General features: G+C 41.3%; 1 protein-coding gene across 1 annotated transcript; it reads left to right on the forward strand.

The window, feature by feature from the left end:
- Positions 1-2,567: 2,567 nt before the first annotated feature.
- Positions 2,568-18,437, forward strand: LOC117247318 (kelch domain-containing protein 1-like). Its single transcript, XM_033611775.2, has 13 exons — positions 2,568-2,977; positions 5,275-5,345; positions 5,590-5,707; positions 9,292-9,404; positions 9,956-10,040; positions 10,149-10,247; positions 10,384-10,458; positions 12,473-12,531; positions 12,639-12,751; positions 12,836-12,908; positions 13,027-13,111; positions 15,106-15,185; positions 18,038-18,437. Exons 1-13 carry the CDS (start codon positions 2,876-2,878, stop codon positions 18,171-18,173), a joined length of 1,209 nt encoding a protein of 402 aa, XP_033467666.2. The 5' UTR covers positions 2,568-2,875; the 3' UTR covers positions 18,174-18,437.
- The last annotated feature ends 72 nt before the right edge of the window (positions 18,438-18,509 follow it).

The following is an 18,509-nucleotide window of genomic DNA, read 5'->3' on the forward strand; positions in this document are numbered from 1 at the left end:
TCTATCTACTTACTTACTACCTACCTATCTCTTGATCTACCCATCTCCCTACCGATCTACCCACCTACCTACCTACCGATCACTTTATCTACCTATCTCCCTACTGATCTACCTACCTACCTACCGATCTATCTATCTATCTATCTACCTACCTACCGATGTCTCTATCTACCTACCTACCAATCTATCTATTTACCTATTTACCGCTCTACCTACCTACATACCTGTCTGTCCGTCCGTCCCTTTCCGAAGCTCGAAGGTGATGTGAGGTAGGAAAGTCTCCATTCGTTTTGGGGTTTTCAGATGATACAGGTCTGCATACCTTGGAGGTTGTTTCTGTCTCCAGATATTTGATTGATGCTTGTTTTTATTTCTTGTTACACACAGCCTCTTTATTTGCTCTTTTGTTAATAGTCTGTATTGTAGTTTTTTAAACACACTATGTAACTGTACATATATCTGAGCGTCTAACTATTTCGGCACTCTACTGACTGACTTCACACATGTTGGAAGAGAAGTCAGCAGTAGTTGGCAGTATACTGTTTCTTAGTGTCCCAGTTCACCAAGGCTTGTCTGGCCTGGTCTTGTTTTGACTCAGCGCTGTGGTGACGTGCTTATACAAACAGAGGACAGGTGTCAACAACACACCCTGTAGGGTCTTTAAGGTCGTCAACATCATCACATTCTGATGGATGACTGCCAAAATAATGTCTGCACCCATCTCAAAGTCCCGGGGTGAACTTAAGTCCTAGTCCGCCGACTGTACAAGGAGATTCCCCTTCCCCCCTTGTTTACAGCAGCTAGATTCACGACTGTTTAAGTCATCTGAGATGGAGAAAAAAAGTAACATGACAGTTGCCAAGGGGGAAAATGATCTTGTAGAGCCTTGGTCTTCAACAGTAACTCTTACTGCGGGGGTATGCCACATTATTGTCTGATAATTTTGTTTTTTTAATTAGAATATGTCTGAAAACACAAATTAAGATGAATCCAACATCAACTTATCTCATTTAGCCATTCACAGATACTCTGCTTGGTTGCTCACCTGGCAGCTGCATCTCTGCCGTTATTTCCTGCCATGCTTCGTCCTTCTTTAGGCGATCATGGTCAGAGCTGGAGGACACACCATACAGGCACCATACACGACACACAGCAACAGCTACACAGTTCTCTTTATGCATCCATGGTGAGGAGAGGAGTCGAGCTGCCACAGGAGCAGAAAAAAAGAGCTGCTACAAGAGCTGGTATGTACAAGCAGAGAATGAGTTCAGGACAAATGCATTTAATTGTTTAATTTGATATGTCTAGCTGCCATCTGTGTGGGGTTACACATTAATAGATAGGGGCATATTTTTTGATGCGCACTGTTCACCACGTGTATTTTGGCTTTAATGTGATTTAAAACACAACTTTATTCATTGATTTGAGTTAAATATTCATGAAAAATAAATAATCTCAGATGTTTTTTGTGAAAATACTGTCTGTTAAGACGACTCATCGTCATTTTTACTATAAAGTGTTTTCTTCATAAAGATTCTTTGTTCATTAGAATAGACAGAAACAACCCCAACACATACTAAAGTATCCTAATCAAAAGATTAGGATAGATTCTTTTTGCTGATGATTTATGGGTGCATTTAGAGTAAAAATCCACCATTACAATATTATTTATTTATTTTGCTAATGATTTATTAGTGCATTTAGAGTAAAAATCCACCATTACAATATTTATTTATTTAGTTAATGATTTAGGAGTGCATTTAGAATAAAAATCCACCATCACAATATTTATTTATTTATTTTTATTTATTTTGCTAATGATTTATTAGTGCATTTAGAGTAAAAATACACCATTACAATATTTATTTATTTATCTATGTTTTGTTTTTGTTTTTTTGCTGGTAATTTATGAGCGCATTTAGAATAAAAATCCACCATTACAATATTTAATTATTTATGGGTTTTTTTGCTAATTATTTATGAGAACATTTAGAGTTAAAATCCACCAATACCATATTATTTATTTATTTACTTATTTATTTGCTAATGATTTATGAGTGTATTTAGAATAAAAATCCACCATTATAATATTTATTTATTTGGAACATAACTGGATTCTGAAGGGTTAATAACCTAAAAGATTTTGGGCTTTTAAGAACATATTTGGGGCTGCAGCCCCAGAGGCCACCCCCACCCCCCTGCTCCGCCCCTGGGCTGGACTAGTCTCAAAGCACAGGTGCAACTCATCACATAATGATTGCTTCTTTTTTACCTAACATGCACAACAACAGAGCCTTGAAAGTGCCTCACACATGTTTCGCACCCATCATTGATTTAATCAGTTACACCTGTGACTGAGAGGCAAAATGTTTATTTCTGTCGGTTAATTTTGAGCTGATTTATTTCACTTTATTAAGCTGCAGAAATTATGAGCAAACTGTAAGACAATAAAAAACTATTTAAAAAACTGTAGAAAAAACAAGCATGACGTTTATTATAAAGCAAACAAACAAGCATGTGTCCCACCCAGATATCAAATGAAACTGTTCAGTACATTTAATCTGATCATCTAAAGATGTGTGCAGCCCTAAAGTGGTTAAATGAGTTCAAGTGGTTTCTTCCTCAAACACACGACAGCGATAAAGTGGCACAAACACCAGGCTCGTGCTGATGGGAGGAGTAACTCAGGACAGCAAGCCTGAAAAACTCGTTCCGCAAAGCCTCCAATTCAGTCTGCTCTCCTCCCTGCAGCAGGTCGGGTCTCTGCTCTCTGAGCCGCCACAACATTCCTGAGAGCATTCCCAACTCCCGGGAAACATTTTACTTGTTTTTATCTGAGCGGTGAGTGTGGAGGAGCAGAGCCCGGGTGTTGGGGATGGATGCTGCTGAGAGAGACGCCCCGGTGAGCCGGCTGGAGAGGAGCAGCCACACGGCGTTCATAGAGAACAACAGGCTGTATGTGTGGGGAGGTTACCAGGTAGGAAACATCAATGTGTGCCTGTACCTGTGCAGGTACTTCTGCATGTTAAAGCCGCCATTACTTGTTTCTCGTGTGGGAACTTAATGTGTGTGTCCAATATTAATTTAATGCTCATTTCTGTATAACAGCATGCTGTATATTAAGAATGGACCACTTAATTTTTTAACACTTTGATGCAGTTGTGACCCTCAGCTGCACATTTCTTAGGTGGATACAGGTGATGTGAGACACTTCCTTTGGTGTTTGCTTCGGTAGACCAACAAAAAAATGTTTCTATAAATCATTTAAGGCCCTTTTTAGAAGATACACACAATAACCCCTCTGTGACTCAGGCAGGATATTCAGGTGATGTGGGACAGTAGATCAAAAACAGGTTTCTTTGCAACTCAGGCTGCTTTCAGACCTAGACTTGTCTCCTTTTGTCTGAGTCAGGGACTAATTTTGTCACAAAGCTGCATAATTACCTAGAGTTGGTTCATGTTCTGCTCTTGATTGGTCAGAATTTCCACGTGGGAAAAATCCAGGAAGTAAAGCAAACGTTGAAGAAGAGTACACTTGCAAGATAAATGTGACACTTTCTAATGTCACAATGGAGGGACAACTACACAGGCTGATTTTAGCGCTGCTCATCGTGGACTATATTGCTGTCATTGTTCATTTTAGTCAAAGCATACAGTTTGAAAACGAGGCGCGGCTCCAACTAGAAAACAATGTTTTGATGCATTGGATGTGCTGAATGTGCATATTAAGGCAGTACAGGAGGAGGTGCACATTAATAATCCTCCAGGACTGTAACATGCTCATGTTTAACCCAAACAATGTGTCATGTGACTGCAGTTGGTTCACATCCAGGTCGGAACACATTCTCAACACAAACGAACCGCAACAGAGTTCATTTGTAACCGGACTGAGACCACCTCTTCAAGAAGGTCTCGGTCACTCTCGTCCAAAATTATGCTCCATTTTATCACCTTTATTTCAGTCATTTCAATATTTTAAGAAGTTTACCCACAGATATCTATAGTAAGGGACACACTGACTGTGTTCGCACTGCACAGACTACCTGTAAAGACAGACCACGCCCACCCCGATGACATTAGACCTATCCTAACTGTTGTTTAGTGGCAAGAAATGTTGTAGCAGTGGGTCCGCACCATGACCAAGCTGGCGTATGTCTGCAGTGCGCAGAGTAGGTGGAGTCTGCACACAATTTGACGAGTATTGTGGCCGGCAGATGAACCGAATCCACCGCTGAACTTGAGCAGTGAGATCAGCGTAGATTTTGCCACAACCACATACAAATAAGTCAAGGGAGACTTATAAGACGGACAAAAGCCTAAAATGGTGTGTGCCAAAAATATTTGACAGTCAGGCTTCCACCTCAGCATCTGCGTCGCCAATTTCCTGTCTCCAAAATATTCATAAGCGTGGGTCAAAGTCTGTTTCTATACATCACAACTTGTGCGTGAGAAGTGGTGTACGCCTCTTACAGGCCTCGTTTTGTGCGTACACTGTTTAAAAATGAGACACCGGATGATGTCATTCAGGCTTACATAAAATCTTTGAACATTACTGTCAGTGCAGGCAATTATTTACCAACTAGGAGAGCTACTGTGGCTTTTTTCCTGGAGGCAGACGTTGATGTTTTGTCAGCTGACAGATTACACTCAGCTTTCCCGGCCCTCACCGTTACATGTTGAGCAGTATAGGCACACTGAAATGTAGTGGAACCACTAATTCAACATCAGCTTTTTTGATTGGCTGTTGATTTTGTACATGTCAAATCATTACAGTGCTTATCTGTCCCACTTTACCTGAACTCACCCTAACACACACACACACAAGAAGTTATAATGTTCATTTTTTGTTGAGGCTGTCGCTTGTGTTTCTGTTAAATTTAAACTAATCATTAAGGAGTTATCGTAGGGCTGCGTTAGTTTGAGTCAGGTGTCCCTAATAAACTGGCAGCTAAGCGTATATCTGCATATAGACAATATGTTGAGCTGGCAAACGTGCAGGAACGGATTAGAGAACATGCTCAACGTTACATTATATGAAACTTTACCTGCGTGAACATGTTGTGACAAAAACATTTCCCAGACCGTATCATGTTGTTGCCATGAGAACAGTATCTATCTACACTTACACCACACAAATGAACACGAGCCTTACAGTCTGATTTGATGTTTGCACACATCACACTTAAACATCCAAAGCTGTGTTTTTATCGGCTTGTGCAGCAGATAATAGCACAGTGTATTTTTTAAATCCAGGACTTTATCTCTTCCTCACAGGTAGTCGCTGGAGAAGACGTCATGCTGCCCAGTGATGAGATATGGCTCTGTGATTTAGACAGCGGGACGTGGTAAGATAGGAAGAGGCCTGTTTATCAGCTGATGCGCACACTGTGTCACCTTGACATTTAAGCTATGGATGTCGGGCTGCAGCATGTTTGTTAGTTCTTTTAAAAATAGTGCAAACAAGATACAGCGACTGTGTGAAAGGCTAAAGTCAAAGGGAGCTGTTTGTTGAAACCAAAGCTCCCACTAAGTGGAGTTTAAAGTGTTCAGGTTGGCCCTTTTTAATTTGTGTGTGTTTGTATGTGACAGGGAGCGGAGGGAGATCACTGGAGACAAACCCTCAGACTTATCAGGCTTCTGTGGCTCTTATGTAAACGGCACACTCTACATCTTTGCAGGATGCGACCCCGTCGGATACACAAACCAGGTGAGTTGCTGCGGACTAAACAAGTCGGACCTTGTTGTTTGTCTCTGAGCTGCTTTTACAGTTTGTGGCCCTCGTGTATTATCATCATTACACTGGAGTCACGGAGCTGAGCATCTGTTTTTCTGAGAGATAAGCACCCAGCATTCTTTTTGTTCTTCTCTTCTGAGGATTTTTAACCTGTTTCCTAAGTTTGAGACTCAAGTTCATAAACAAAGCAAAGATAGTAGTAGTGTGACAAACCTACATTTAAAAGTTGTATTTTTCTGCACAACTATCGGATGGATTGCCATGAAATTTAGGGTAAATGTGACGAAGTGCAATGGAAACAGATTCAGTGATGAATATTGAAGTACAGTCATGATACAGCATCACTGCAGAGGCCACTGCGAGCTTTCTTCGTCGTCTCTGGATTTCGTTTATGTACACAGAGCAGTTGCAAGAATACTGTAATACTTAAAGATTTGACTGGGCCTCTTTCAATCCCATCACCTGGCACCTGACCTGAGAATAAGCACCACCATCTGCTTATCTCGACCCCCAATATTTGTATAACAGCAGTGAATGGAAAAGCACATAAATTCCCATTTTCTTGGCAGTTCTCTAAAAGTTTGGTCAAAATTTGCACCACATTTGAATGGAAACCCAACTACTGACAGCCTCGAAGCACGGATCCTGACTTCCAGGGTTTTGTTCTGTAACAAAACTAAGGGTGCTTTCACACCTGCCCTGTTCTGTTCGGTTCAGTTGAACTCAGGTTTGTTTGCCCCCTAAGCGCGGTTCATTTGGGCAGGTGTGAACACGGCAATCGCACTCGGATTTGCACAACCGGACTAAGACCTTCTCGGAGAGGTGGTCTCAGTCTGGTTACAAACGAACTCTGGTGCGGTTCGTTTGTGGTGAGAACGTGTAAAAAGCCAATGACGCACAAGATTTGAAACAAATCTGCTGACAAATGTTCATTATAAGGAACCAATCCCACAATGCTTCAGCAGAATGTAGGGCATTATGCTGCGTTCATTTTGTACTTGGAGGTCGGAAGTGGGAATGACGTCACCTCCGAGTTGACAAGTTTTTGCATTCTAGTTGACGCCCGCATGAAAGTCTTTGTTGCCCTTGCACTTTCGGAGTATAGACAGCTTCAAAACCATCACGCACTCCGCCGCAGATGAGGCTGACCTAATGTAAAACAAATAAGATAACATTGCTATAAACAGTACTTTAGCAGAGTGTTTACTCACTATGTATGTGACCGGGAGCCATCTTGAATGCGTAAGTCAGGGTTGATGGGGTTGCTCCGAGTTTCCGAGTTGGAAATCCGATCTCAGGGTGCGTACGAGTTTAAACTTCCGACTGGGACTTGGGAATTTCCAACTTCCGAGTACAAAACCAACGCACCATTAGAGAAGAGACTGTATTTTGCAAGCTAACTTTAACTCCAACTTGTCAGAGCTGAGGCCTGCACTACGAACCAGGATATCTTTTCATTATCTGGTTTGACTAACCCTAACATCGGCCGTCTGGATAACCGGTACTACAAATGTGGTTATCAACTAGTTCAGTCAACTCTGGGTTTTCCCATCCAGCCACGAGCGCATTCATGTGAAAGAGGCAGGGTGTTGATTACGAGCGACGTCATCAGAACTATGAATGAAGGCTACTTCAAATCAACAACATATCGCCTCCTCTTTTTTACCTGAGACTCCGGACCTTCGTCCATGGATACTACAGTGATCCATCGGGGTGTTGACAGGCTGTGATCCGATACCCTGAAGTCAACATTTTCCGGAGCAGGTTAGCTCTTCAGCCTAAGTTGCCATGATGATTTAAAAAGAGAACCAGCTTCGTAGTACTGAAAACCCAGAGTTAACCCTGAAGTTACCTCGCTAACTCCAAATCCTGCTTCATAGTACAGACCTCAGGTGTCCCATCCCAGGAGTTATGGGATGTCAACAGTTCACAGTAGAGTTTAAGGCATGAGGTGTTGTTGAACAGGGATGGGTTTTTAAGGCTTTAATGAATGCCTGGAGGGGAACTTTAAAATAATTAGTCTTAAAACATGTCTTGAATGTGAGCTATCAAGTTTGTCTGGTAGATTTTGCCAAGCCCAGCTAGAGAAATTGTCAGGGTCATACCAGACTTCAGCTTCAGCTCGATCATCAGGTCTGACGGCTGTCTGACACAGATCAGAGCATTTTTCAGAGGTCAACAGGAAGTTTGCAACAATGGCTTTAAAGAGGACAATAAATATAAAATGGAGATCAAACAGGGTCAAACCTTACATCCTTTTTCTACTGGAGCTTTCAGTTTGGTTTAAGAGGACAGCTTGAGTCTTATAGGCCTTTTGTTAAGGTCCAGTGTGGGATTTAAGGTGATATATTGGCAGAATGGAGTACAAGTGTGTTTTCTTAAGTGTATTATCATTGTGGTTTTGTTACCTTAGAATGAGCTGTTTATACTTATCCACCATGTTGCACCACCATGGTCTTAGCAGCGTCAGAAAACACTGATTCCTTGTTTTCTTTCTGTAGAGCTGCTTTATTCAGTGTTTTGCTGGTTTAAATCTCTGTTGCTGTTTGTTTTTTTAAAAGAGCAAAGCACCTTAAGTGAGATTTTCCTTTTAAACCCGAGTTAAGGTTTCCTTTTAAATAAAATCAGCTGCACAAAACTTCCCCAAGTCTCCTCCTCCTTCGGGTTTCCTGAAATGTTTCTCCTTATCTTGGTCTTACACTTCATTAAACTGTTGCACAGAGGACCTTGGCTACTAAAATATCGAAAAAGAGATGAGGCACCTCTGACTGCATCTTAACAGCAGCATGGCTGAGTTTATGGTGATCAGTGAGGAGAATAAAGGTATCCTGAGGAGAATCTGATGGTGCCCTTAATGATGAGACAGGAGGTCAGTTTATGATTCAGTATGAATATAGAGCACTAAATGAAATGAAGAGAAATGAAATGTGCATTAAAATAAAAAGTTTTTTTTTTCTTACTCCGACCAATTTGGTTTTTGTGTCTTATCTTCGGCCATCTTTTTTACTATCAGGCCAACGTTGTGAGACGAGGTGTGACAACAGGTAGCCTCGGCTATCACAAGCACATGATCAAGCAAACATGGAAACAGTAGATTTTACAACTGTAAAATCCTTCAGTGCAGTAAATACCTTAATGTCTTTCCTCGACTAAGGAAACCTTTTAAGAGATTCTTCTCAACACCCTTAAGTAAAGTAAAAACTAAACCTTATGTGTCATACCTAAGGAGCAAACTTAAGGTGGTTTGTGCAGCCGGCCTCTGGATCTTAAGTTATCAGAGAAAAAAGATGAGTACACATTAGCAGACAATTCGGCTCCCAATAAAAACCTTTTGAACAATAAACGCTGGAAAAATTCTAACTGGGAGTTCACGCTTGGCACACAGAAATTTCAGCTGGTCACAAACTCCAGTCCTCACCACCAGATGCTGCTAAATCCTACACACTGCTTCTTTTAGTGTTAGAGATCCTCAGCAGCCATGACGCATTTGTCATTTCATACGTCTCACTCCATAAATGTGACGACCTCTTAATTGATCTGATTAATTTAATTTGCAGATGTACAGCATTGACCTCACAGAGCCGAGCTGCTCGTGGAAGAAACTGACCGACACCAAGGGAGCGACACCTTCGCCACGAAACAAACACTCCTGCTGGGTACATCGAGACAGGTCAGTGATGCCTCTGTAGGAAATCACACCACACCAACTGCTCCATGAGGAATAATTTAGCCAACATATACATACAACTGAAAATGAGCTCCAGCAGCTGTTCACATCCTCGACATGGGAGGTTTTTAACTCAGAACTGGTCAGTTTGCATTTTTCAAATGGCTGCTCCACAGGTGGAAACGCAGGCTTAACACCTCAAAAAAGGTTTGTGAAGTTTAGTTTAGCGCAGTGGGTCCAGATTTTTCCGTGGTCGTCAGTTCAAGGTCCACACAGTTTAATATATTCAGCATCATACTTGTGTTTGGCCATGTCGTCAAGCTAGTTTGCTGTCTCTGTCAAGTAGCTGTCTGTTAGACTTGCCGTCCATTCAGACTGGACCTGCGACCCAACAGTTGGGAACCACTGGTTTAGGGATATCTCAAGAGCTGGTATGAACAAAATGTTGGAGAAAAGGTGGATTTTATCAGATTTCTTGAGATTTTTCAAAAAATACTTTAATTTTTTTGTCATTTCACTTTTATTATCAGTGTTTTGTCCTTTTCTTGCTGCAGGTTAATCTACTTTGGTGGATATGGATGTAAGACCATAGGGGAGGTACGAAACACATCAAGGTTTGTCGTGGAGGAGATGTCCTGGGTAAGAAACAACGACCAACACTGAACAAAGCATGCAGTGATTCTTTATGCAAACCTTAGCATAGTGCTTATTCGGTACTCATGATCATATTTCGATCTTGTCTTTCAGTCGACGATTGGAAACACATTGTTCAGGTGCTGGGGCTGGAACAATGAAGTCTGTGTTTTTGACATACACACGGCTACGTGGAGCATGCCAGAGACTCAGGTGAGTGAGACATGATTTCATGTGTAAGACTTTAACTGAGAATGTTGCGTTTTACTTTTAGACATTGATATAACTATATAAGTCTACTGTTTGTGTGTGTGGTGTGAATATAGTTTGACGTTGTTGTATTGTCCAGGGTCCTGCTCCTGGGCCCAGAGGCTGCCATGCCAGTGCCCTTCTGGGCAACAAAGGTTACATCTCTGGTGGTGTGGTGAGTTTAATTCACTGGACATAAACCGCATATCGTCAAAAATATGTGGACACTACTGTGACTTGACATCGCCTCTGTGTACAAAGCCAGATCTATTTTAAAAACTGCATTTCATTGCGTTTTGGGTGGAGGTACGTGACTGTCCTGCACAGAGTCCTGACCTCAGCCCCATCCAACACCTCACCTTGACTCTGAGACAGAACTTATGACCCAACATCTGTGACTACGTTTACATGCACACTAAGGGCCCGCCCCAATACCCCCCCTTAGCCCTACCCCTTGGCCCTACCCATAGATTTGCACATTCCCACAAAGGGTAGTGGTGTCCCAATTCCTTTTTGCGTGTAGGGGTAGGGGGCATAACGAGAGGTAGTGGGTATGAAACTGGCCCTTCGGAGCGAGGGATTTCAGATGCTGACTTGCCAGCAAGGTGTAGATGTCGTCATGGCTACCACAGAGCAAGAGACGGGGGGAAAAAAGTTCATACATGTGCATATAATTTCACAAATAAACATGGAAGTTTTGTAAAAACGTTTTCGAATAATGGCATATTTTTGTAGAGAACAGTATAACAATTTTTTTATTGCTATTCACGATGTCTAGATTGGAGTTGACAGAGAGCTAGCCAGCTAGCTAACGTTACCCTCGTCAGGTTGCTTGTTAGCTACTCGCACTATCTGGCATCTGTCATCTGCCCTGTTCTGCAAAATTGTCGGATTTTTCACATTACGATAACACGCCAGCTAGTATAAATATGCTGCCTCGTAATGCTAGCTGGTTAGCTAGCTATGTAGCTAGCAGAAGTCCCCTGTTTTACAGGTATCATTTTGTCATCTGATGAATAGAGCAAATGTGATAGGTAGGATGAACTCAACTGGAGACTCCATTGTAGATGCCGGTTGGAAATGTAGATGGCTCGCAGCTTCCTCTTTAAAATAGTTACGTATGCGTGAACGTAACCGAAGCGGTGACGTAGTGAGTGGTGCCCAATTCCTAGGGAAAGATTTCAACCCCTACCCTCGTTGCTTCATTTCGAGGGCCAAGGGGTGGTGCCAAGGGCTGAGGGGTAGTGGGCAAGGGCAGTATTGGGATTGGGCCTAATATTCCACTACTATTCTGAATATTGACAATAATGAAGTAGCATTTTCCGACTAATACATGGAGGATATGCCAGTATTATTTGGGTATAGGAGCATTCTTTGGACAGTGTTTTTGGTATGTCTAAACTGGGGTTTTTAACCACAGTTTGAGACACTGTTTACTGTCAGCTTTTTGCAATTTACACAAACCAACCAGCCAACAGCTTGCAAGGCTGTGGGGTAGAGATGCATGCCAAAAGAGAGCCCATGTTTTAGGTCAGAAGAAGAAACACATCTACTTCTAAACATCATGAAAGACTTTTTCAAGAAGGTGGTCAAAGGAATGAAAGATGGAGGCTGTGTTCGTACCAGTAGGGAAAAAACACTTGATGCAAAGAGGCAAAATGGCAAAAGGGAACTATTTAATATCACATACCTTAAGTGCAGCTAATGAGACTTATGATTAAGTTTGGCTGAGTGATGTGAGATGCCACTATTGTTGTCGATATTCAGTTGTCCTACGTTCTTTTTCGGGAATTAAAGTGGATCAAGTGACCCAGAGAAGCTGTCCCCGTGCTCTTACTACACCCACAGCCCTTCGATAGTTCATACAGTAACTAGTAAGTTTATAGGTAAGACATGAGAGAGAAACCTGCTGTACAGTTGGAATATTGTGTGCATGTAATCGTAGTCACTATTCGACCTCACTGACTCGATTGTGGCTGAATGGGTGAATATCTGCAGCCAGGCCTCAAAATCTGTGCAAAGACTGAAACCAGAAAAGTGGATGAATGCCTACTGTTTTCTAAAAGTTCAGGTGTTGTGTGCACCTTGCTCATGTAAATGTGTAGCAGCCTTTTAGCCGTGCACATTCATAGTGTTCTAATGATGAGTAAACTTTACTTCTTTATGTAAAATCAAGTTTATGTTTTCAGGAAACAGCAGTGTTGGACATGTTCTGCTTGGACCTGGAGACCTGGACCTGGACTCAATTGTAAAGCGTCCTCCACATGTTCACACATTAATTATAACCATTATTATCGACAGCTTTTCTTTCCAGTGACGCACTGACGTCTATTGCATTCTGTTGTTCTCCACCAGTGACATCTCCTCATCCTCTGGACCTCAGGGGCGCTCTATGTTCACCATGACGCCCACATCAGACCACACGCTTTTCGTATACGGAGGTCTCAGCGTAGAGGGGAAAACACTCAGTAAGTCTCGGCTGCAGACACTTTTGTGTGTCTTTATGATAACTGCATCTCTTTGTCGTCATTTTGTCTCTCTTTGTCTGTTAGACGACACCTGGCAGTTTAACACGCAGAAGAGAGACTGGACCAAGATGAGGAACCCACACAAGGACAAGGCCAGGTAAACTGTTTTGTCAGTTTAAGTTCATTAACTTTTTGTTTTGTTAGAGAAAAGCTCAGTGTTTTGAAAGCCAGTGTGTGCTTGCTTGTTTGGTCACTCAAATGTCGGTCTCCCTCAGAGTGTGTCACACAGCGTGTCTGGGAAATGACAATGATGTCGTCGTGTTTGGGGGAAGCAGCAACATGTGCATCCTCATGGACACGGTATGTGATGACAACTTGTTAATTGCTCGTTTGTTTTTTTAGAGCCATTTCTGCTTTCATGGGCAAATTATGTGAAGGATACAGTTAGTTAAACTGAACTCTTAATAGTTATTCAAAAGCTTTATTTATTTTTTAAGATTATTTTTTGGGCTTTTATTGCCATTAGTACAGTGCAGCTAGAGAGTGACATGTTAAGGGGAGACAGAATGGGAATGACGCACAGAAAAGGGCCGCGGGTTGGAGTCAAACTTTGGATGCTGTAAAGGACTCGGACACTACTTGCTGAGCTAGAGGCCGCCATGAAAGCTTTATATTTAGTTCCACAGCGAGGTCTTACTGAGTAAAATGTGCAGCATTTTGTCTTTTAACCCCTCGTTCCTTCTGGAATACTGTTGTAATACTGATGTAATTTTTTCGAGTGAACCAAATATAGCTCAACAGGAGTTACGTAAAGAAAGCTTAAGTGGTTTAAGGACTCAAAGTATGAAGTGCACCTACATTATGTCATAATGATTTCACACATGTTGCCGACAAAAACAGAACTGATAAGAAAAATGTGATCTATTCTATTTGTCTTTAAAGGGACAGTTCACCCCCTAAAATAAAAAGTGCATATTTTTCCTCTTACCTGTAGTGCTGTTTATCAGTCTAGATTGTTTTGGTGTGAGTTGCAGAGTGTTGGAGATATCAGCCGTAGAGATGTCTGCCTTCTCTCAAATATAATGCAGCTAGATGGCACTCAGCTTGTGGTGCTCAAAGCGCCAAAAAATACATTTGAAAAACTCAACAGCAATGTCTCTTTCCAGAAATCATGACCTGGTTACTCAAGATAATCCATAGACCTTGTTGTGAGCAGTTTCATGTAGGAACTATTTTCCCTCTACCAAACTACACCTGCCAACTGTATCACTGTGCAGAGGGAAGAGTGCATCTACTGCTAGCTCACCTAGCACCACTGAGCTAGCTAACGTTACAGCTCAGCCAAGAAGGACACCATTAATGTTTGTCTCTCTTCCATTTACAAAAATTTGCAAATAGTGCAAACGTGTCGCCACCTTGTGGAAACCGTAGAATAATCTGCTCGGGAAGTGTGTAGGAAAGAGTTTCCGGCCACACTAGCTGCATGAAAAACATGTTAATGTTAGCAGGTATACTGTTAATAATGTTTTCAATCTGAGCACGCTTCCAGGCTAAGCTAACACTTGCTAGTTAGCATTCAGCACACAAAGAAACAGCTGAGTTTTCCGGTATGAACCAAAGTTTTGGACAAAGTAAAAATTGGACCTGATAGTGACGGTAGAGGAAAAGTCACCATCATGTGACTTTATCCTCTGATGACCATGACCGTTTGTAGAAAATCTGGCGCCAGTACGTACAGCAGTTGTGGACCCAGTTTGGACCCATCAATGTTTCCGTCCACAGAGACATCGTAACCCACATTTTGCTGCTTTCACTCCACAAAAAAAATCTTTTTTCACCATTTTAAGAGGCAGAAAACTTCTTAAAGGGAAATTTCGGTTTATTTCAACCTGTCTCCTATCGTCCTAAATTTGTTTCAAGTGACTAGTGACATAAAAATAAGAGTTAGCATGTTAGCCGTTAGCCTAGATACAGCCGGGGCGCATAGTAGCGTCAGACCTGTTAAAACGTAAGTGAACGGGCAACCTTCAAGTGCAAAGTTAGTCCACTAAACAAGCTTTTTTTCCACAAAGACCGCCTCATATTGTTAGGATAAATGTCAGAGAACATATAGAAAACGACATGTAAACGTGTTGTCTTACCTTACCGGTGTGCTGCCATGTTTGTTTACCATTTAGCTCTGCTTTCCAAAGCGCGGCCGAAATATCATGGGAACAAGCAGCGATCTCATAGCGTGCCTGAAATCTCTATTAGTTTTATGTCACTAGTCACTTGAAACAAATAAGTCTAAAAAATAAAACCAGTATTTCATCTGTCATCCATCCTCATGTGATTACTGTCAAACCTCTCATCAGGTGGCTGTTCTGAGGTCTCCAACACAAACTCACTGCAAAGACGTGTTCGTGTTTCAGACCCAGCCGTACTCCCTCTACAGGTACGTTGAACCTTACATCTGTTGTCCTGAATAGTTATCAGCTCTGAATACATATTTCGTCATGGGTGTTGTGTAACATGGCTTACTTTGTTGTGTTTGTGGCCGGTCACATGCGTGTCCTGTTTCGACTGCACGTTGTGTACATTAGCAGCATGTGAGAGCGTGTTTGTGTCGTCTGCGTTCACACACGATTAAGCAGTTTTAACAAAGTCCACAGAGACCCTTTAAATGCTCTGAGCTATTTATACTCACTCTGTTGGACCTGTGTGCAGGAAAACATGGTGTCACGCTAATGAGCTTTACATTATTATGTGCAGTTAGGCAATAGACTTTGGTATGTTAATGTGAAGTAGATTAAAATGAGTCACTGGAGATTAAAATATTGAAGTTGTACCCTGCTCATTTGACCCTCAAAGTTAATTTTCTCTTAAGTTTATTTTTTGGACAGATGCACAGTTTAAGGGTCGGTTAAAATGAACTCAGGTCCGTTTGTGTGGTTGGTACGGTTCGTTTTGGGCTGGGGTGAAAGCTGTCAATCAAACCGTGGTGCGGACCAAACAACCAAACTGAAAGCAGACTGAGGCCAACCTTTTCAGGCTGTCTCAAACTGACTGACTTGTGGTGTTAAAGAAAACGAACCAAGCACAGGATTTCATGTCGGCAGATATGTGATTATAGCAATTGCTAAACCAATGATAAATCCATCTGCTGATCATGAAATCTGTCCATGATTTCATAATTGATCCTGATAAAGGCTAATGCATACATGTAACCATGGTGACACACATGCAATTTAGTGAGGGTATTTTCCCTGATTGAAAAGCTGTTAAAACTGCCATCTTTGCATCCAGCTGCAGTTTTTCTGCTCAAGTCCATTAAAAAAAGTGTGTGACCATGAATGATTTTTCATCCCGTCTCTGTTAGTCATTGTTCATGACATGCAATTAATTTGCAGTCTAATAATAGCCCACTAATAATGCGTACAATCAGTTATTTCTCTTTGAGCTGTTTGTGAAACCAAACAACATAAATAAAAACACTATAGAAGCGTTGACGTGCTGCTGCATAATCGTCTGTCAGTCACCAGGATTTGATTCCCTCACGTGGGTCCTGACCGAACCAGACCTGATCAAATGAACCGAACTACGTTTCTGTATATCTAGATTGTGCTTTGAGCTAAATGCTAACATGCTGATGCTAAGCTGGTGTGATGTTTACCATGTCCACCAACTCGTACACTTTTCCCACCAAAATTAGAGCATACATGAAAGTTTTTTTTAAACATGAGAGTCCGCTAAAAGTAGGTGATAGCTCTGATCTACTGGCAATAGGAAAGGAGTCTGTGTAAAGTTACATGGCTTTGCAGAAAACATGTACGACTTTTCTTTGTTTTTTTTATTCTGTTGTGTTGTGTTCAATGTCAGACAAGCTGAAAAACAGGTTAGTAAACAGCAGAAAGCAGCTTAGAGGTCAGTGAAAATGTCATGGTGGTTACTTCTTTTATGTCTGTTACTTACTCAGTCTCTCTTTCAAACTCGGTGCCAACTATTTTACAATGTCAGAGTGTTGTTTGAATGGAGATGAATGGTATTTAGTGGTTGCATGCGTATCACTGTATTGCACCAGAGGAATGGATAAAGTTAGGGTGTCCACCTGGTTATCATTTTGTCATCACTGCTGATTGGAGCTGGAGTCAATAAAAGAGTACCCACGACTGCTGCTGAGTTATTTGTCCCACAACTGAATGCTAATGGTAACTTTTCCATTAAATACAAAAGCCAGATGTTAGCGGGTTTTTGTGCATTGACAAAAGGACTTTAGCTTAGTGTGTTAGCATGCTAACATTTGCTAATTAGTGGTTTAAAAAAAAGTAAAACTGAGGCTGTACTTGGTAATAGAATTGGATCAAGCAGAAGTTTAATCTGATGATGGCACTAGAGGAAAAATTTTGAGATGAAAAGTATTCAAATTAATCCTGAGGCGAAGATGAATGTGTGTACCACATTTCATGGTGATCCATTCAGCAGTTGGAGGGACACTTAGCTACAAACCAAACATGAAAACCACATCATGGCTCTACAGGAAACGATAGAGGATCAAAAGTCATTTGGATTCATCCTCTGGGGAACATGAATGTCTGAACTTTAATCACAATCGATCCAGTAGATATTGAGACATTTTAATCTGGAACAAATTGGTGCACTGTCCATCACGATCTCTAAATCCACCTCAAAACACCTGAAAATTAGCAGCTTTCTTTATGTACTTCTTGCAGCCAACAGAATGATTTTATGGAATGGTGTTTTATTTTTAGCCACTGTGGCAGCCATTTTGGTCAGTTAGCCCACTGTTGGCCCCAATTTGTTGGTCTGACTCTCCAGAGTGAAATATCTCTACAACTATTGCATGACTTGCCATTAAATTTGGTGCACACGTTCAGTTTTTTTATAGAAGATGAACCCTAATTTCACAAAACATCAGTCCAGGAGATGTTGGAAACTAGTGCAAAGGTAGATTATGGGTGTTTTGGGAAAACTGACAGGCTTCAAAACATGTTGCAAATTGTCTCGAGGGCTTCCAGAAATTAGGACACCAAGCAAACGAGAGTTTGACCTAGTCCTGTTTTTTAAAGCAGTCCGGAGGGCAAAAACACACCTGAAAGTGAGGAGACCAACAGGTAGACCATTAACATGCAAATGAACAGTACAATACACCAGTGTGCAGAAGGGCTTGTCAGATATGTAACATGTACCACTTCCTGTCAGAGCAGGGCTACAGCTATTCATTATTTAATGTGACAGAAGTCATTTTAAAGCACCTGAACAAGCTGTGTGTTCTTCTGTCCTCTCTAGATTGTGTGAAGACTTCATAGGAAGAAACCCAGAGCTGTTCAGGAAGCATCTGAACTGGCTGCCGTCAAAACTATACAACAGAGTGGCCAAGCGAGTTGCCTTCTTCTCCCCGACGGAGCCCATTCTTACAGCTTGAAGAGCACTACAGTTTTTAAGAGTGACAAGAATCTGAGCCGTTACAAATATTAATTATTACAAAACTGTTTTCATGTTTCTGTGTGTTGGGAATATGTGTTATTTTTCTGTGTTTAATGATTTAAAAAAAAGGTGCTACAGTTTCATTGTTTTAACTTAAGTTTGCCTTATTTTAAACAACACGTTTGGATTTGGTTAAATTTTAATCCATAAAGTGATTTCATGATGTGCAGTCTGTTTTTTGAATAAAGGTATTGATATATTATATCACTGTGGTGTTTATCATTTCCTCAATTAACAATGTAATAGAAGTTGTGTGCTTTAGGATAAAAGAATT

This window comes from Epinephelus lanceolatus, chromosome 21 (assembly GCF_041903045.1).
Source record: "Epinephelus lanceolatus isolate andai-2023 chromosome 21, ASM4190304v1, whole genome shotgun sequence".
Lineage (NCBI taxonomy): Eukaryota > Metazoa > Chordata > Actinopteri > Perciformes > Serranidae > Epinephelus > Epinephelus lanceolatus.

What these genes read in the sequence shown, in the direction of transcription:
- LOC117247318 (XM_033611775.2), top strand. Translation starts at nt 2,876, where the DNA reads ATGGATGCTGCTGAGAGAGACGCCCCGGTGAGCCGGCTGGAGAGGAGC. An exon ending in ACCTGGACCTGGACTCAATT is followed by an intron (nt 12,532 to 12,638) that starts GTAAAGCGTCCT and finishes GTTCTCCACCAG; the next exon opens with TGACATCTCCTCATCCTCTG. An exon ending in CAGCCGTACTCCCTCTACAG is followed by an intron (nt 15,186 to 18,037) that starts GTACGTTGAACC and finishes TGTCCTCTCTAG; the next exon opens with ATTGTGTGAAGACTTCATAG.